We start from the raw sequence: 19,427 nt of genomic DNA, 5'->3' as shown, positions 1-19,427 counted from the left end.
CCTGTTTTCTTCCCTTCTCTTGGTAACCCTCTACGCTCGTTTGCGTCGAACCCCTCTCTTTATCATTGCTTTATCAGCAATGTTTTTTTTTTCATTTTATCCCATCTCTACATTCAACTTCGTCGAGTCTGCGTCGGTCCTTCATCGACGCCCAAGATAATTTATTGTAACTTCCTTTTTTATTTCTTATAATTTTATTACAACTTTCTAGAAATGTTTGAACTAAAACGAACAATTAAATTAAGAGATGATTAATAGATTTAATTTTGAACATTAATCGTTGATTAGACAGCCCGTTGATCTGTTTTCCGCTTGTGTACCGACAAAACATTTGTTTCTGAAACATGACGCAAAAGAAATCATTGTCAAATATGTTACTTTTAAAATTCAGGTTTTTTATGGATACTTACAGCATGTCATACATGAACGTAATGGTAATGCTCCTTTGCGTCGATGCAGCTTGTTCCGAGCTATAAACAATGATTCTTCGGCGTTATGACAAGAATGTTGATGGACGAAACCGCTTCAGCTTCGTGGCTCCGGTAAAAGCAATGCTTGCACTCGAAATCACAATGTTTATGTACTGAGTCCAGCCACAACATTGGCATACCCGGACATTGTTTATTTCTCCCAGGTCCCTTATTGCAATTTTGATGCGCTAGATGCGCAACCCTTTTGCGCGATATAATGCTTGGTACATTCCAGATACAACAGTTTCATCTACTCCACAGCTCCAGAAAGCAAATCTCCAGGCAACTTCCGCAATCGGATTTTTTGTTGGCTCTGTGTCTTGGTTGATTCTGTATGTTGTTCCAAAAAATGTTGGAGCTGGTCAACTACGAATAAAGGTGGGCTGTTATATGTGTTTCTAACAAGTCTGCAACACGTATGGCAAAAGCCACCCCATTTATCATGCGCATGTTTTGTCTCTACGTGCTGTCGTAATTTGTCTACGTTTGATGCCACACTGCAACAGCCCAAATAAAGACATACGTAGATTAGGTTTGTATCAATTTTTCTAATCGCAAACGCTTCCGTACAAACTATGGTCTTATGAATCTCCATAGTAGCTGACTGTGATTCGTCTTCATGGGGTTCAATTAACGGAGCATTTCTCGCACTGGTGGTTCGATCTTCCGCAGTTTGGATCGCTGGGCTTTGATTACCACTACAATTATCGGTACTTTGGTCTGCACTTAACGGAATTTGCTCATCCAAAGCATCTTCGACTTTAATTTTTGTTCTTTCGTTGAAGTACGTTTCGTCCATGGGAATCGTGCACCTGCTATCATCGGAATCGTAATTCAATGGTTCCTTTTCATTTGGTTGACCATCAATATCGTTTTCAATAGTGGCAATATCAGGTTTGACATTTGATATACCAGGCATGTCTATTGTACGTCCACTATCAGCCGAAACCATCGAATGGCTATCGAAGTTATCGCCGTTTCCAACATCCTGAAGCACCGACATTCCGTTACAGTTCCGTTCCGTTCCAAATCGATTGTCCTCTTCTAACGATTCATCAAAGTGAACCTCTTCTTTTACTATAGACTCTTGGAAGTAACACAAATCCGAAGCTGGCTGTTGCGATGCAATGGTTGTTTCGATGTCGTACGGAACGCCATTTACTGATAATGGTAGGTTGACTATATCACAGCTAAGATCCGAGTCCAATTTTGTACAGATACTAGCATCAAGGAGCTCATCGTGTTCACCTTCAGATTCAGTATGGTAATTTACCAAACTAAATCGAATGTATTCTTCAACGTGCTGGTGATCGCTCGAATGATGCGTAGAGAAATGTTTCTTCATATTAGTAGAGCTTACTTGCACAAAATTGCATCTATCACATATGTGAGCATACATGTGATTAGAACTAAACTCAATGTCGCTATTTACATTTATCATGTTTTTGCTGTCGTTACAATACACAAACTCTCCTGTGTGACGAGCAATATGCTCGATCCATTCATTCGGTGTTAAAACATAGACAATCTCACAAAAAAAGCATATGCATGATATGGACCGCCGAACTTGACCCAAAGTGACACATTTTCCGTGTAGGGCTGATGGTTGCTTTCTTATTACGTCTGCTTGGTCAGGTGAAACGCGACTGATAAACACCTCCTGATCGGGATGCTTGCTTACGTAGTGGTCGACCATGTTGCTTCCACTATATTCACAGAGGCAGCAATTAAACATAAATTTACTTTGGCAATGTACTTTATCATTATCGTTAGCCTTACGGCACTTCTTTGTCAATGGCTGTATAATAATAGCACCATCCTCGGTGTCTGAAAGATACATGTTACTGTCTCGATCGGCTTCGTCTTCGGTGAGCTTGTTCGAAGAATTATCGTGCAACTTTCTAATAGGAGAAACATCTTTCTTTTTCTTGAACGAGTTCGCTCTTTTCCCGGTATCTTTATGGTTTGTTCTTTTACACCACATGCTTTTGGCTCTGTTCTTGCGTCCCTTTGTTAGTGTTTGGGAGGTTCGGCTGGTTTCAAGTTGCGTACGACTATCCACACTTTTCCTACGAGCCTTCCGCGACTGCATATCGTCTTGCATAGTACAATCTTCAGCAGGTTTATGTAGCGCAAAATTAGAACGGTTGTCCGTAGACTTGCTTCGAGTTCTTCGGGCGATGGGCAAATCATTCTCGTCGATTCTAGTCAAAACAATTCGAAAATCCTTACACATTTTTTGCATATTCAAAAGTTTTTCTGTGTTGCCAGCATGGCCTTCGGATTCCTGGGTACCTTTAGGTTGCATGACTACATTTTTTAATTTATCATTTTCTTGCTTTCTGCGAGAGTTACATCCATATTCTACAGCCCCCAAAATTATATCGTTTAGCTCTCTATTGTACACTTTTTTTTTCGTTTGATTCTTCTTTTGTGGATCAGTCTTTGTGGTAGACTTGTCTGTGATTTCACGCGTGTTTTCCTCGGCCAGGTTCTTGAAATGCTCTGAAACGTCCGATTGTGGCGCACTAGAGGACGCTGCTTTCCCAGATGTAGTTTTTGGTGTCGTGAAAATGTGTGACTCCCGTTTGTCGGAATGGGCTAAACGAACACTGTTTTCGTTACGATGCATGGATGCGTCGAGCACATTATTTGAGGAAGAAGTAGTCACTGAAGTAGTCGCTTCTTTTCCTCCTACAACTGAAGCCACTTCTCTCGATACATCGATTTCGTTTCGCAGCAACCTATCAACCGGAATTGACGTAAATGCGGGCTTTACAGCACGCACACCAGAGGAACCGAATACACCGCCAGACTTGTCTTCTTGGATTGGTGAAGTTGATGCTTTTTGTCTTTCTGCAGCTGCCGCCATCTGCTGCTGTCTCTTATATTCACCGTAAGTTTTTGCTGCTTCTGGTTTAGAAAATATTTGATCTCGCCGCCAATATAGCGGAGCGGTTGATCTTTTGGATGGAATTTCTGGAATCTTAAAAGCAGCGGGCTGGTCGATGGAGTCTATTTTTTTCCGCGGATACTTTAAGGCCAACCTTTCTTCATTATCATTATTCTTTATAGCTGGACACTTATCAGCATCATAATCAGAAGCTATTTGGGATATTTCTTTAAGTAACAATTTGTCCATTTCTGCATTTAAACTATCACTTCGACATTTGCTTGAGTTTTCATGAACATAGCGCTCCTCTGGGGTGAAATCTTTCTGCGGATATAATGCTGAAGCATCCGAAGGTGACTGTTGCAACGGTGCTGATTGAACGATTGTTTTGAGAGAGGTTAGCTGTTTGGGATCAACTATCCTGCTATGCTCTAATTCCGTCCAAACAGCTATCTCAGCTATCAATTTATTTACTTCACTAATCACTTTAACCAAAGTATCAGACTTCAACCTAAATAAACCGGAAACAAACAACAACAAAAGGAACACAAATAGAAAAGTGAATTAATATTTTTAACGAAGCTAGCAACAATCTGCTATTTACCGTCTATTTTGATCTTCAAACAAAGAGTCCAATTTTTGCAGTTTTACGAGCGACTTCGAAGATAATTTATGGGACCGGCTATGCGCACAATGTAGCTTCTCCAATGCTATTTTTCTAAATGCGGCGTTTCTTTGTTCTCGATCCATTTCCTGTAAATGTAAAAAGAATGATTATGTACACCAATTTACCAGTCATTGAAACTGAAGGAAAGAATAATTATCATTTGCAGTAACCGAATACATTTCGCGTACTTCAATATTTACCACGCAAAAATGGAAAGTTCCAGCAAAAACTTTTAATTAGCTCACTCACTGGTCATATGCGATACGCAAGTATCTCACATAATCAGTGAGGTACATCATCTTCATATTTACGTATTTTCCGTTTCTTTGCATTTCAATGCACAACGATAAAAGTTCCCGAAGCACTCAATTAGTTGCTCTATGTATGTTGACCGGCAAAAAGTGGAAGTCCTAAGACTACTAGTGGTACTAGTGGAAGTCCTGAGGTACCTATTTAAATGTTTAAAACTCCGCGGTTTTTTAGACGATTATGACAAGTCAACCAAATTCTGAAACGTCCGTCTATGAATGTTTAGTTATGCATCGGTTTACTCCAAAACAATGGGCTGAATTGGTAGCGCTATTCATTGAAAATAATAATTCAATTGTGAAAACTGTTAAAACTGTGCGTGCTATTGCCGAATTTCTTCGGACTTCTTTCTGTGGGGCTGTGGGACTCTTCGTAAGGTATGCCAGCAATTCGAACACCATTGAACTGAAAGCTAACATCACAGCGGAAATTGCTGCTGTCATACCCGAAATGTTGTCAAACACAATGAAAAATGCACAAAAACAATGCGGTTGCAAGAACCTAATCTACCAAGGCTAATTGCAAGAAAAGTGCCACTATTTATTTTAAAAAAATTACAAACGAGGTAACAGTTTGCTGCTCAATATCGTTCTTGGGAAGGCTCTGAAGCTTACAAAAATTTGGCATAATTTTTTATAGACCGACGATACCAAAATATATTTGTTTCGAGCAGACTCTTAGCAGAAGTATCATGATTTGGGGATATTTTTCATGATCTGGTATAGGTCCCCATTTCAGAGTATACGGCACCATGAATGCTCTCGAGAAGTCATTGCTGAATCAATGCTGAATCATGGAAGACGTTATATGCTGCATTAAGCAGCAGAAAACATGCCACTGAGATGGGTATTTCAACAAGAAAACGACAACAAACATAGGTCGAAGCTTATGAAATCGTGGTATGATGACAATAATGTGTCAGTGTTGCCTTGGCCAAGTCAATCTCCTGACTTAAACCCGATTGGAAATTTGTGTAATACCTTGAAGCAAAAGTTAGCTGGACAATATTTTTCAAACAAAGATGAATTGTGGCCAAAAGTGCAGCAGGAATGGTATTCCATTCCAGCAAAAACTTGTCAGAATGTGGTCGATTCGCTGCCAAAGAAAATGCATGAAGTGCTTCAACACAACGGATAATGACTAATTTTGTAATGTAATAATGACTTTTGATATTAGTAAAAGTGTAAACCGTGTAAATTCATTAAAATATGCCCTATACGAAGATTTACCTATTTTATTGGACAGGTACTTTTAGCTACTTTCTATTGTAATAATGGAATTCCTAGAATTTTTCATCTCTTTTAGATCATCTTTATCTTATTTTTAGTACTACTATCTTGTGCTATCATTGCAATACCTGTGAATTCAATAGGTTTTGAAAAATGATCAAAACACGCAGCGTAAATACTTTTACCTGTTTCATTGGGCAGCAGTGTACGAGGGTCAGTCGATTTTGGACGACCTTCACGAAACTCGTCGGACAGCGAACTACTACCACGATTGAATTCACTATACCAGCGATACACAGTGGTTTTTGATGGAGCTTCATCGCCAAAAGTCAAATTAAGTTGATTGACGCACTCTTGTTGTGATAATCCACGTCGACAGTCGTAAAAAATCATCGCTCGAAAATGTTCACGATTCAGTTCCATTTTTTTGCCGAGACGAAACTTTCAACTAAATATAAAATAAACAAATAGCGTCCGTATGACAAAATGTTCTGAGTACGTATGTCGTCAAAAATGTCAAACTTTACGATGGAACCATCAGATGGACTCACATGACATCAGTGTTGCCAATTCCCGAAATATAAATAGTGACCTTCGTATATAAAAATGAAGTTCTGTCCGTGTGCGGCTTATAAACTCCGAAACTACCGATTGACTCGAAATTTAGTATAAAGGGGTTTTAGGCGCCGGTCAATGGCGTAGTCATTGATAGAAACCCCTCACTCCCCTCTTTCTTTCCCCTCCCTAACAACTAACTGTTAAAAACATTAATTACTCCACAAGTTATGAATCGAATTTTATCAAATCTTGCAAAATAGTTGATGGTCACCTGAAATTTGGTTTTTGCAGGACGAGGGGAAGGGTGGTCACCATACAACCCCAAAACTTAAAATACGTCGTAGGGCAATAGGGGCATCGTTTCTTTGGTTTTGGTCGTCTCTAAATTGATTGGTATCACTTAAAAGCCTTTCTCTTCTTTCTACCACCTATCACCACCCCTCATTTCATTCATCTTGAAGTAGTGTGATGTTGGGTGAAACTGCATAGTTTCCCTGCATTAAACTGCGTTTTATTTTTAAAGCAGGTGAGCAAGAGAAGAAGAGAGAGAAAGAAAAAAGAATGAGAGAGAAAGAGATAGCAAGGGACTGCTACAGCCTTCTAGATTTCAATTAGGATCATGTAATAGAAAAAGTACATTTCACAGCTCCCAGAAGATGAGACTTTCATATAAACGTAACATAAAACTCAGCATAATTCGAGTTGTTTTCGAACAAATCGAACCAAATTCTGCAGCTGGGAGTTTTTGGGAAGGGGAAATGTTCTGGTGAATGTTTGCAACTCCTCGCCACTTTACAAAGGGGGCTACCATACAATATTTGGTTAAATTTCAGCAAAAAATAATGCAAAAAGCAAAAAGCTCGAAAAGTGTTCAAAAATTTTAGTTAAATTTAGCTGGTGCGAGTTTTGCCATGTATGCAATGGGAAGCGGGAAGGAAAGCCAATCGAATACATCATCGGGAAGCCCTATTATTTGAAACAGAGTAACGGGAGGCGGAAAGGGAAACTGAACAAACACGTCACCGAGAAGCCCGATCGTCTGAAAAGTAGGAGTAACGGGAAATGAGAAGGGAAGCTGATCGGATACGTCATCGGAAAGTCTTTCGAAACGCCAGATAATCGAGAAATGAGGATGAAATGTGGCGTGGTCACGCGTGCCGGGAACAGCTAGTATACTATAAGTGATGTTGGCAATACGTAATACGTAATCGTAGGTAAATACGAAACAAAGTAATAACGTACGTATCGCGTAGTCATAAACTATTTAATTTAGTTAACTAAATGTTACTCAGACATTCATTATATTACTCTTTTCTCAATATTTATATACCCTAAATTATTTTTGCCTCGTTTCTTACCCCTTCTCCCCGTTGATACACTAGTAGGTAACGCTCGTCGTTGCCGCGCAACTGGCCTGGGCTTGATTCCCTAGATCGGAATGACAACCACTAGGCCAACAAACCCCACTCCCAAAAACACAACATTATAGTAAGCATCAGAAGCTGAACCGATCGCTTTGGCACTTGTTTCAACGGGATATCAATTTAGAAGTTCCATCCGTGAAGTGAGAATCTGGAAGGGCTACAAAATACGCTTCCACAACTGTTAGGACCTCAACATTTGAGGAAAACGCTCACGGGTGACTCTTTTAGGTCTGGAAACAGATGAGAGTCGCTTATTACAAAATCTGGTGTATTCTGGTGTAAGTTTTCGACATTTTATTTCTTTCAGCTGGCCTTTAGCCTTTTGTTTTGATTCAGGATCATAGTGCAAGTTCATAGACGCAAGTTCATCCATAAAGAGTCGATGCAGAAAATCCGCTTTATCGTTTTGAAAACACTCTAAATATTTCCAAGAAAATTGCATTCGAATGTGTTTTTGTTCCATTCCTTCTAGTTCCTTCAGTTAAAATATTGCTTACACTGCCCAATGAGATGCGTAGAGCTTCTACTAAATCTCTATCAGCCACTCAACGATTTTCCAATACGATATCCTGTATTTTTTCTACGATTTCATTTGTTGTTACTGGATTCGGACGTCTTTGACGTGGATCGTCTTCAAGGCTCATACGACCACGTTTAAATTTAACAATCCATCTTTTTCGACACTAATTGAAAGCGAAGAGTCCTTATATACTTTCAACATTTGTTCATAAATTTCCTTTGCTTTTAAACCTACCAAACATAAAAATGCAATCACTGCACGATACTTAACCTTTTCTTTTCTAAACCATTTGTTACACATCCATACTAAACGGGGTGTAAACAAAGAATAAATCGACAGATTTACTCAAACTTAACATACGTATATGTAGAGTGTATCAACAATACAAAATAAATTTAGGCTAGTAGCAACACACTCTGTTATTAAACCGCACAATTGAACAACCCCGCTAATTGGTAATATTTCTGGCGTTACTACTCGTATGTGTGTATCTTATGCCTACAAATACAAAAGACAAATTGTGTCCAAACATCAGCAGCCTACCGGATGCTGGCGAGGTTTACAAGCTACACGACCGTAAAGTTATCATACAGCGCATACATTTCGCTGGTGTAGCGGCTCCTCCATTGACCCTTCACACATACGGCATCAAATATCAATCTTAATATCTTCCTCTCAGACGATGCCTAGATAATTTCGTCCGTGAGTACAGGGATTATAAAGGTTCTGTAAAAGCCCAGCTTCAACGAGACATATGAGCAAAATAGTTTCGTGAGACTGTAGAATGCACAATAGGTAGGTGAAGTTCGAGACGACTTCGAATTTTCAGCCAACTTGACCATAATGACCATGAAATGACCAAATTCAACGAATTAGGCTTCCAACTGCCTTCTCAACCTCCGTACTCGCCGGATCTTGCCCCCAGCGACTACTGGCTCTTTACAGATCTAAAAAAGATGCTCCGGGAAAAAGGATTTGGCTCGAATGAGGAGATGATCGCTGCTACTGAGGCTCATTTTGAGTAAAAAAACACATCGTTCTACAAACATGTCATTGAAAAGTTAGAGAATGCTGAAATGATTGTATTACACTTGAAGGAGATTGTGTTGATGAATAATAAAGAATTTTGCCGAAAAAATGTGGTTTTCATAGTTAGTCCCGGGACTTATTGAACGATGTGTTATGTTTGCAAACAGAGCATAATGTAAGTTCTTATTTGTGATGTTTTTTCAATTTTAACTATAAATTTATTAAAAAAATGTTCAGAAATCAATTTACCTCTTCGATTTCTATTTTCTCGGGCCAAAAACTCGAATGTAAACACGCTTGACATTTCAGTAAAACCTTTTTTATATTTAAGCCTGCCACACGAGCGTAAACGATTTGGCATTACAAAACGGCTTTATACTTGCTTTTACGCTTCGTGTGGACCTAACTTAAAAGTTGTTGACAATAGAAGGACTTAAAAACAACTATTTTTTCCGATCAATAAAAACGCGCCCATTTTTGCATTTTTAATACTTAATAATACTGGGTTGGGGGAAAAAATCCATTATTTTTGAGTGAATTTCAAAAGTTTAATTGAGTGACCCATGTCTCATCCCTGTGACAACCCTCAGACCCATGTCTGATCCCAAGACATTCCTGTGAATCTGCACTAAACCTGGTCCTTGCCAAATGGAAGGGTTTCATGGAGAGGAAACAACCGACTATTGCTGTCTTCTTGGATCTTAAGCGAGCGTTTGAGACGATATCGAGACCTTTGCTACTGGAAACTATAAAAAGGTTCGGTATTATGGGTACTGGGCTAAAATGGTTTGCCGATTATTTACAGAACAGAACACAAAGGACAGTTTTCGGGAGCCACTGTTCAAACTTATTTATTTATTTTAGTTATTTATTATGTACATAAATGACATGAAAAGTATTTTAAAACATTCTGATATAAATCTTTTCGCAGATGACACAGTGTTATTTGTCTCTAAAAAAGACATAAAACAGGCTGAGACACTGATGAATAGAGATTTGCTGGCTTTAGATGGCTGATTGAAGTATAAAAAGTTGGCTTTGAATGTCAAGAAAACCAAGTACATGATCTTGTCAGCGAAGCCAACTGACATCCGGCTGTCTATTGTCATCAAGCAGGAACCTATCGATAGAGTTTCAGAGATGAAATATCTGGGAGTAGTGTTGGATGATAGAATGAAGTTTGGACCACACTTGAATTACATCATCTCAAAAGTGGCAAAGAAGTGTGGAGTGATCTGTAGGTTGAACAGCAATCTGAATTTTTTTGCGAAAGTTCAATTGTACAAGTCAATAGTGTCACCCCACTTTGATTTTTGTGCCTCCATTTTATTCCGTGGAAATCAAACACAGCTTCAAAGGTTGCAGAGGCTGCAGAACAGAATTATGAGACTAATTTTGGGTTGTAGTCGGTACACTTCATCTATTATCATGCTAGATATTTTACAGTGGATGTCAGTTAGGCAGAGAATCGCATACCAAACAGCAATTTTTGTATATAAAATTTAGAAAGGGATTGTGCCATTTTACTTGGGTGAAAGGATAGTCGTGGGGTCAAACGTTCACCGCTACTGCACTCGCAGAGCAGGGGATCCGAGATTACCAAACTATTTGTCAGTAAACGCCTGTAATTCCTTGTTCTTCAAGGGGGTACAATGGTACAATAGTATGCCAAGGCACATCACACAAGCCGCAGATCTGAGGGAATTCAAGCGTTTGTGCTTCGCATACATAAGAGAGGTCGTATAACTTGCGTCTAACTTAATCAGAACAGTAGTTAAGTTATATATTACATGTTGTATCTGTCAAATATTGGATCTTGTGGAGCAATCTGTTAAAACTGTGCTTGTCGTCATACGCTTGATTATGGTGATGATAAGATTTAAAAAATATTGAGAAAAAGAATATACAAAAATATTAAAAATAGTTATAATGAAAGAGACTAGATAGATTTGAGACACGCGCACGCAAATGAGGAAGTGGTGGGCATTCTGTACGAATAGAATCGTTGGTGTCAATTAGCTAAACGCAGATGATCAGACTTTTTGCTGAGTGGCACCACATTATCAACCAATGGTAACTGGAGGTGTCACTACAAACAGAGCAAGAGAAACCTGCTGTGCTCCTGAGAGTGGACCCTCCTTTTTTAGTGGAGGATGTCATGCATTATCATGGTCTAACACTTTAAGGGATGGCGACCATTGTACGAAAGGAGTAAAGCTAGATGCCACGATTCTGGAGAGTTTGCTCCCATGCCCCCTCTCGCTGATTGTTATTTGTAATTATCGATAGATAAATCGGTCCTTCTCAAACCTATGCAGGGGTAAGAGGTGGGAGTTATCACCATCATCATCCCCAGTTTTCATCTTTTTTAAGAAATAGGTCGATTTCATTGCGTTTGGCCAAAACTTCGCCGATCGAAATTCGATCCATCACGTTTGTTCGTATTAATTTGTGTGGCAGCCGTACATCGAGCTTCTTTGTGGACCTTTTGGGAAAACTCTAAAATGGCCGAATTTTGACTTTATTGACCTACATAGTTAACACCAAGAAACTCACTTAAAAAAATTGATGGAAATGAGAGAATAATGGATTACTTTTTCTCCAACCTATCAGGCGTACAAATAGAAAACCGCCGTTTTCCCATAGCGGCGCTAGCAGCTGCAAATTAAACGATAAAAATATGCAAAACCCTAGCAATGATAGTTGAGGCATCTGTCTACAACTCCACAAAATCTCGTTTGTTTATTTTCATTCTGCTTTGTTTTATTCATGTGCGAAAATGGCGAAATTTGAGCCGAACAAGTGCCATTTGCGGGAAGTGTTGCTTTTTGCGTTTCATGCTACAAAAAATGCAGCTGAAGCGTATCGCATGATAGTAGAAGCTTATGGTGAAGCCTACATTAGTGTAAGAACGTGTCGGGAGTGGTTTTGCAAGTTCAAAAACGGCGATTATGACGTGCAAGACAAGGAGCGTCCCGGACCGGTGAAAAAGTTCGAAGATGCCGAATTGAAAACATTGCTGGAAGAAGATGCTTGTCGAACACAACAGGAACTTGCAGACTTATTGGGTGTGACGCAACAAGCAATATCGCATCGGCTAAAAGCCCTAGGAATGATCCAGAAACTAGGATAATGGGTGCCGCACGAGTTGAAGCCGAGGGACATCAAACGGCGTCTTTTCATTTGCGAGCAACTCCTTGAATGGCAAAAAAGAAAAGGTTTTTTACATCGCATCGTGACCGGGGATGAAAAGTGGATACACTATGAAACCCCAAAGCGTGAAAAATCGTGGGGGCTTCCCGGCCATGCATCAACATCTACAGCTAAACCGAATATTCATGGCTCGAAGCTGATGTTCTGTATTTGATGGGACCAGCTCGGCGTTGTCTATTACGAACTATTGCAACCAGGCGAAACCATTACAGGAGCCCTGTATCGGACACAACTAATGCCGCTGAGTCGAGCGTTGAAGGAAAAACGGCCACAATATTCAAAAAGACACGACAAAGTTATCCTTCTTCACGACAACGCTCGACCACATGTTTCCAAAGTCGTGAAAACATACCTGTAAACATTGAAATGGCACATACTACCCCACCCGCCCTACTCTCCAGACATCGCCCCGTCAGACTACTATTTATTCCGATCGATGACGCATGACCTGGCCGAGCAGCGCTTCCGTTCTGTCGAGGACACCAAAAATGTGATCGATGCATGGATCGCGTCGAAAGATGAACAATTTTTTCGACGAGGAATTCAAAAGCTGCCCAAATTGTGGGAAAAAGTTGTGGCTAGCAATTAAAATTACTTTGAAGAATGAGTTTGTAAGGAGTTTTTTACAATAAAGCCTCAAATCATGAGAAAAAACGGCGGTTTTCTATTTGTACGCCTGATAATATTACATCTTTTAGCTATAGTTAAACCCTATTTAGATGTGGTTTGTTATTGCACAACGTCTGTCTCGAAAATTCTATCAACTAAAATTTTATGACCTAATATATAAAAAAAATAATGTTACGTTATTGCTAACTGCATACCAAACGTGGGAAACTATCAGCCGGTGTTGAAGAACTGCTTACGACCGTAAGTTGAATACTGCAACTAATGGATGTTGGTTGGAAACAATGGCACTGGGTCATAGGGATTTATGCATAGGTCGGATTACGGGCTTTACGAGCTTCAACTAACGTAACATTTTTGGCACTGGAGGTTCTATCTTCTGTATTTTATATCGCTAGGATTACCTCTACCATAATCAGTATTTTGGTCTACATTTAACAGAGTTTGCCCAAAGCATCTTCGACTTTAATTTTTGTTCTTTCGTTGAAGTATGTTTCGTCCATGGGAATCGTGCACCTGCTATCATCGGAATCGTAATTCAATGGTTCCTTTTCATTTGGTTGACCATCAATATCGTTTGCAATAGTGGCAATATCAGGTTTGACATTTGGCATATCTGGCATGTCTATTGTACGTCCACTATCAGTCGAAACCATGGAATGGCTATCGAAGTTATCGCCGTTTCCAACATCCTGAAGCACCGACATTTCGTTACAGTTCCGTTCCGTTCCAAATCGATTGTCCTCTTCCAACGATTCATCAAAGTGAACCTCTTCTTTTACTATATACTCTTGGACGTAATACAAATTCGAAGCTGGCTGTTGCGATGCAATGTTTGTTTCGATGTCGTATGCGTTCCAGTCGATTGATAATGGTAAGTTGACTATATCACAGGCAAAATCCGAGTCCGGTTTTACACAAGTACTAGCATCAAGGAGGTCTTCAGATTCAGTATGATAATTTACTAAACTAAATCGAATGTATTCTTCAACGTGCTGGTGATCGCTCGAATGATGCGTAGCGAGGTGTTTCTTCATATTAGTAGAGCTTACTTGCACAAAATTGCACCTATCACATATGTGAGCATACATGTGATTAGAACTAAACTCAATGTCGCTATTTACATTTATCATGTTTTTGCTGTCGTTACAATACACAAACTCTCCTGTGTGACGAGCAATATGCTCGATCCATTCTTTCGGTGTTAAAACATAGACAATCTCACAAAACAAGCACATGCATGATATGGACCGCCGAACTTGACCCAAAGTGACACATTTTCCGTGTAGGGCTGATGGTTGCTTTCTTATTACGTCTGCTTGGTCAGGTGAAACGCGACTGATAAACACCTCCTGATCGGGATGCTTGCTTACGTAGTGGTCGACCATGTTGCTTCCACTATAATCACAGAGGCAGCAATTAAACATAAATTTACTTTGACAATGTACTTTATCATTATCGTTAGCCTTACGGCAATTCTTTGTCAATGGCTGTATGGCTGTATGTATAATAGCACCATCCTCGGTGTCTGAAAGATACATGTTACTGTCTCGATCGGCTTCGTCTTCGGTGAGCTTGTCCGAAGAATTATCGTGCAACTTTCTAATAGGGAAAACATCTTTCTTTTTCAACTTTCTTTTCAACGAGTTCGCTCTTTTCCCGGTATCTTTATGGTTTGTTCTTTTACACCACATGCTTTTGGCTCTGTTCTTACGTCCCTTTGTTAGTGTTTGGGAGGTTCGGCTGGTTTCAAGTTGCGTAGGACTATCCACACTTTTCCTACGAGCCTTTCGCAATTTCATATCGTCTTGCATATAACAATCTTCAGCAGGCTTATGTAACACCCAGGCAGTCTGTTTGTACATAGAATTGCTTCGAGTCCTTCGGGCGATGGGCAAGTCGTTCTCGTCGATTCTAGTCAACACAATTCGAAGATCATTATTCTTTTCTTGCATACCTAAAAGTTTTTGTCTGCTGTCTGCATACCGTTCAGATTTCTGGGTACCTTTAGGTTGCATTACTACATTTTGCATTTTTAATTTATCATTTTCTTGCTTTCTGCGGCAGTTACGTTCATATTCTACAGCCCCCAAAATTATATCGTTTAGCTCTCTATTGTACACTTTTTTTTTCGTTTGATTCTTCTTTTGTGGATCAGTCTTTGTGGTAGACTTGTCTGCGATTTCACGCGTGTTTTTCTCGGCCAGGTTCTTAGAATGCTCTGAAACGTCCGATTGTGGCGCACTAGAGGACGCTGCTTTCCCAGATGTAGTTTTCGATGCCGTGAACATGTGTGAGCCCCGTTTGACGGAATGGGCTAAACGAGCACTGTTTTCGTTATGATGCATGGATGCGTCGAGCACATTATTTGAGGTAGAAGTAGTCGCTTCTTTTCCTCCTACAACTGAAGCAACTTTTCTCGATCCATCGATTTCTTTTCGCAATAACATATCAGCCGGAACTGCCGTAAATGCATGCTTCACAGCACGCACACCAGAGGAACCGGATATACCGCCAGACTTGTCTTCTTGGATGTGTGAAGTTGATGCTTTTTGTCTTTCTGCAGCTGCCGCCATCTGCTGCTGTCTCTTATATTCGCCGTAGGTTATTGCTGCTTCTGGTTTAGAAAATATTTGATCTCGCCGCCAATAAAGTGGAGAAGTTGATCTTTTGGGTGGAATTTCAGGAACCTTATTAGCAACGGGCTGGTCGATGTAGTCTCTTTTTTTCCGCGGATACTTTAAGGCTAACCTTTCTTCATTATCATTATTCTTTATAGTTGGACACTTATCAGCATCATAATTAGAAGCTATTTGGTACATTTCTTTAAGTAACGATTTGTCCATTTCTGCATTCCTATAACTATTACTTCGCAATTTGCTTGTGTTTTCAACGGGCACATCGCGCTCCTTTCGATTGCAATCTTTCTGAGTATACAATGCTGAAGCATCCGAGGGCGACTGTTGCAACGGTGCTGATTGAACGATTGTTTTGTGAGAGGTTAGCTGTTTGGAATCAACTGCCCTGCTATGTTCTAATTCCGTCCGAACATTTATCTCTGCTATCAGTTTATTTAATTCACCAATCACTTTAACCAAAGTTTCAGACATCAACCTAAGCAAACCAGAAACAAACAACAACGAAAGGAACACAAATATAAAAGTGAATAAATATTTTTAACGAAGTTAGTAACAATCTGCTATTTACCGTTTATTTGAATCTACAAACAAAGTATCCAATTTTTCCAATTTTATGAACGACTTCGAAGATAGCTTATGTGATCGGCTATGCGCAAAGTTCAGCTTCTCCAATGCTATTTTTCGAAAAGCGGCATTTCTTTGTTCTCGATCCATTTCCTGTAAATGTAAAAAGAATGAACACCCTAATTTGCCAACCACCGAAAGAAAAAGAAAAAATAATTCTTCTGAAAAGTTCACAGCATACATGCAGGAACAATGCACCAAAGGTACAATTAGCCCTGCAGTATCTCGAAGATGACAACATTAAGGTTTACGGCAATCCACATCGTTATCCAAACCAGCCAATCATTAGGAACATGTTGGTGATTGGTAAACTTTGGTGTACGTGAAAATACTAAGCTTAGTTTACTACGTTTACGTTGCATTGATGATACTCTGTTTTTCAGAGCACAGTATATAGCATAAAACCTTTTTTCATACAGCATCATTTGGTGGAAAACAGTACTGCATCGCTTATTTTTTATATTTTTCGTTTCAAAGTTATAATTCATTTCAATGGTGCATTTCTAGAACAGTTCCTGTATACAAAGCACAAAGTTAGCTGCTAATTGTGATTCATTGTGCATTCATCTATTAGAATACTACCTCGTCCTCGTCATACACTGCCTCGTCATAATCCAGACATAATCCACGAATGCAACAATAAGCAGAAGCAACTTGAAAAAAACACAAGAGGAAGCTACCAAAAGCTAAAAGGCTAATTGTATTATAAATTGTGACATTCATATTAGCGTCTAAGCTATCGTTTCTTAATTTTAATCTTCTGTAATCTATGGAATATTGAACGCTCAATCGATTACCATTGCAAACACAATAGTAAAGCACGGCCCACTTCGAATCGGGAACAACTGTATGATTTCTAGCAGCGCCTCTGGTGGTCGGATTTCAAAAGTGTTGATAGTCATATCTTCAGTAAACATTCAACTTTCATTGCTGAAAGTTTCATTTCAATACGTGGAGTTTATGGAAAGTTATGCTTAATTGAACTCTAAAGAGGAAAAATAATTCTGCACAATCACGTCGAAAACACCACGTGGTCTACTCAAAAAATCTCAAAAACACAAAAATTTGCAAAATCAACTATATATGCTGTGCTTTACCGTTTCTGGGAACCCAATACCGTAGATTGAAAGATTCAGAGTAGACGTCGTAGTGGAACATACAATCGGCAGCTGAACTGGAAGGTTTAAAGATCAATCGAGACAAATCCTGGACTTTCGGTTCGGGATATTGCAAAAAAATATGGTACCAGCAAAAGTACTGCCTGGGAAATCTGTCTACGAAGAGGCTACTGTTTTTTCCTTGCATGTAAGCATACAAAAAGGACACTTACACAAAATCTAGTCATTAAAACACGCACTAGAAAGTTGTACGAGAAGGTTATGACGAGGTACAAAGGATGCTTGCGTATGGACGACGAAACATACATGAAATTTGATTTTGGACGGCTTCCTGGACCAAAATTTTATCTCGCCACGGCACGGGGAGATGTCCCCTCCAAGATCAAATTTGTATTCGCCAATAAATTTGCGCAAAAATTAATGATATTACAAGGAATTTGCACCTGTGGACAGAAATCAAGGTTTTCATCACAAACACGACGATGAACTCAACTCTATACAAGGAAGCGTGCCTCAAAAAGCGAGTTCTGTCATTTATTAAGTCACACAAAGATCCGGTAAAATTTTGGCCTGATTTGGAAAGCTGCCACTACAGCAGGGATGTAGTTCTGTGATAATTTTACAATAAGGTGGATTTCATCACAAAGGATATCAACCCACCAAGTTGCCCTAAACTCCAAACTGGAAAGGTGATGTGGGATGCTGTAGAGATGGCGATAAATTGGATCAAATTAGCCGCTGAGGTGGACGAGAAGATTGTGCAGAAAATTATAGCGCGCATTCTAAAGAAAGTTCGTGATTTCATCCGATGATCAACATTATAAATTTCTAAAAAATTTCTCTTAAAGTACAATAAAATACCTTCAATTTGACACCTTGATGTATTTCCTAAGTCAAAACAAACTCAGAGATAGAGCTAATGCAATTGTTCCCGATTCTAACTGGGCCATGCTTTAATTAACCAAAACTGTACCCAACGAACGAAGCCATTTTACAAATGCCATGAATATCTTGACAACGTGTTAAAATTATACAAAAATTACTACAAAAGTGGGGATCCGAAAACGCTTATTTTTCCAGCAAAACTTTCTTCATCTATGAGGCACATTTTTCTCTTGGTAGCTACATTAACAAGCAAATTTGCGGCATCTGGGGTACTGAAAACCCTCAGTCTATTGAAGAGAAGCCTTTACATCCAGAAAAAGTGACGGTTTCGTGCGCATAATGGTTTGACGGTTACCGAACCCTAATTTTTAAACCGACGAAGGGAGGACCACTACCGTCAATTCCGAGCAATACCGCCAGATGATAACATTTTTTTGCCTGCAATTGAAAATATGTACTTAGAAGATATGTGGTTTCCACAAGACCTGGCAACGAGCTACACAGCACGATGGATCTGCGATCTACTTCGCGAGAACATTGATGAGTGTATAATTTCACCTTTTGGTGATGTCAATTACTCTCCAAGATGTACTTTTTCTTGTGGAGCTACGCAAAAGATTGTGTTTATGCTGACAAACCTGCAACTTTATTATTAACAGGTAACAGCCGCTGAGAGGTCTCAGCTTGCACCAGAGGCAATGTTAATCTCTGTTGCTTTCTGTAACGGATCGTTTTTTACGGGCCGATTTTTTAACTCCGCACCAATCCCCCTCTTATGCCGGTATCGGGTATCGAAACCATGGCCGGTTGCGTAACAACTGGTGCCGGGATTCGAACCCATGCCAGCTGCGTAACAGCGACGAGCGTTACCGCTCTACCAACAGGGGACAAATGTTTAATTATTTCTCAATATTTATATACTCTAAATTCATTTTTGCTTCTCTTAAAAAAATTCTAAAGTAATCTTAAAATGATGATGTTCGATAACTGCACTTTCTTCACCAAGTTCGCAGGGACAGATTCAAAATTAACAGAAGCAAGAAGAGATCTTATTTTAATGTTATTTGAAAGTCTGACATTCAATTCTACACTGCTCGCTTCAGCTATATCATGATTTATATGATATCATTGTTTTCCAAAGTTGGTATGCAAATGTGAATTGGATAAAACATTTTTTTAATACTACGACACGACAAGTCATTCATTGATAAAGCTCATCACA

General features: G+C 39.4%; 1 protein-coding gene across 1 annotated transcript; it reads right to left on the bottom strand.

The window, feature by feature from the left end:
- Positions 1–122: 122 nt before the first annotated feature.
- On the bottom strand, positions 123–5,822 carry LOC131206605 (uncharacterized). The gene is made up of 4 exons (XM_058199221.1): positions 5,754–5,822; positions 3,968–4,116; positions 411–3,874; positions 123–337 (listed from the first exon to the last, which is right to left on the bottom strand). Exons 1-3 carry the CDS (start codon positions 5,760–5,762, stop codon positions 721–723), a joined length of 3,312 nt encoding a protein of 1,103 aa, XP_058055204.1. The 5' UTR covers positions 5,763–5,822; the 3' UTR covers positions 123–337; positions 411–720.
- Positions 5,823–19,427: the final 13,605 nt, after the last annotated feature.

This window comes from Anopheles bellator, chromosome 1 (assembly GCF_943735745.2).
Source record: "Anopheles bellator chromosome 1, idAnoBellAS_SP24_06.2, whole genome shotgun sequence".
NCBI lineage: Eukaryota > Metazoa > Arthropoda > Insecta > Diptera > Culicidae > Anopheles > Anopheles bellator.
The sequence above is the reverse complement of the archived record's forward strand: the minus strand, read 5'-3'. Positions and strand labels throughout refer to the sequence as shown.

What these genes read in the sequence shown, in the direction of transcription:
- LOC131206605 (XM_058199221.1), bottom strand. An exon ending in TTTGAAGATCAAAATAGACG is followed by an intron (nt 3,875 to 3,967) that starts GTAAATAGCAGA and finishes CGGTTTATTTAG; the next exon opens with GTTGAAGTCTGATACTTTGG.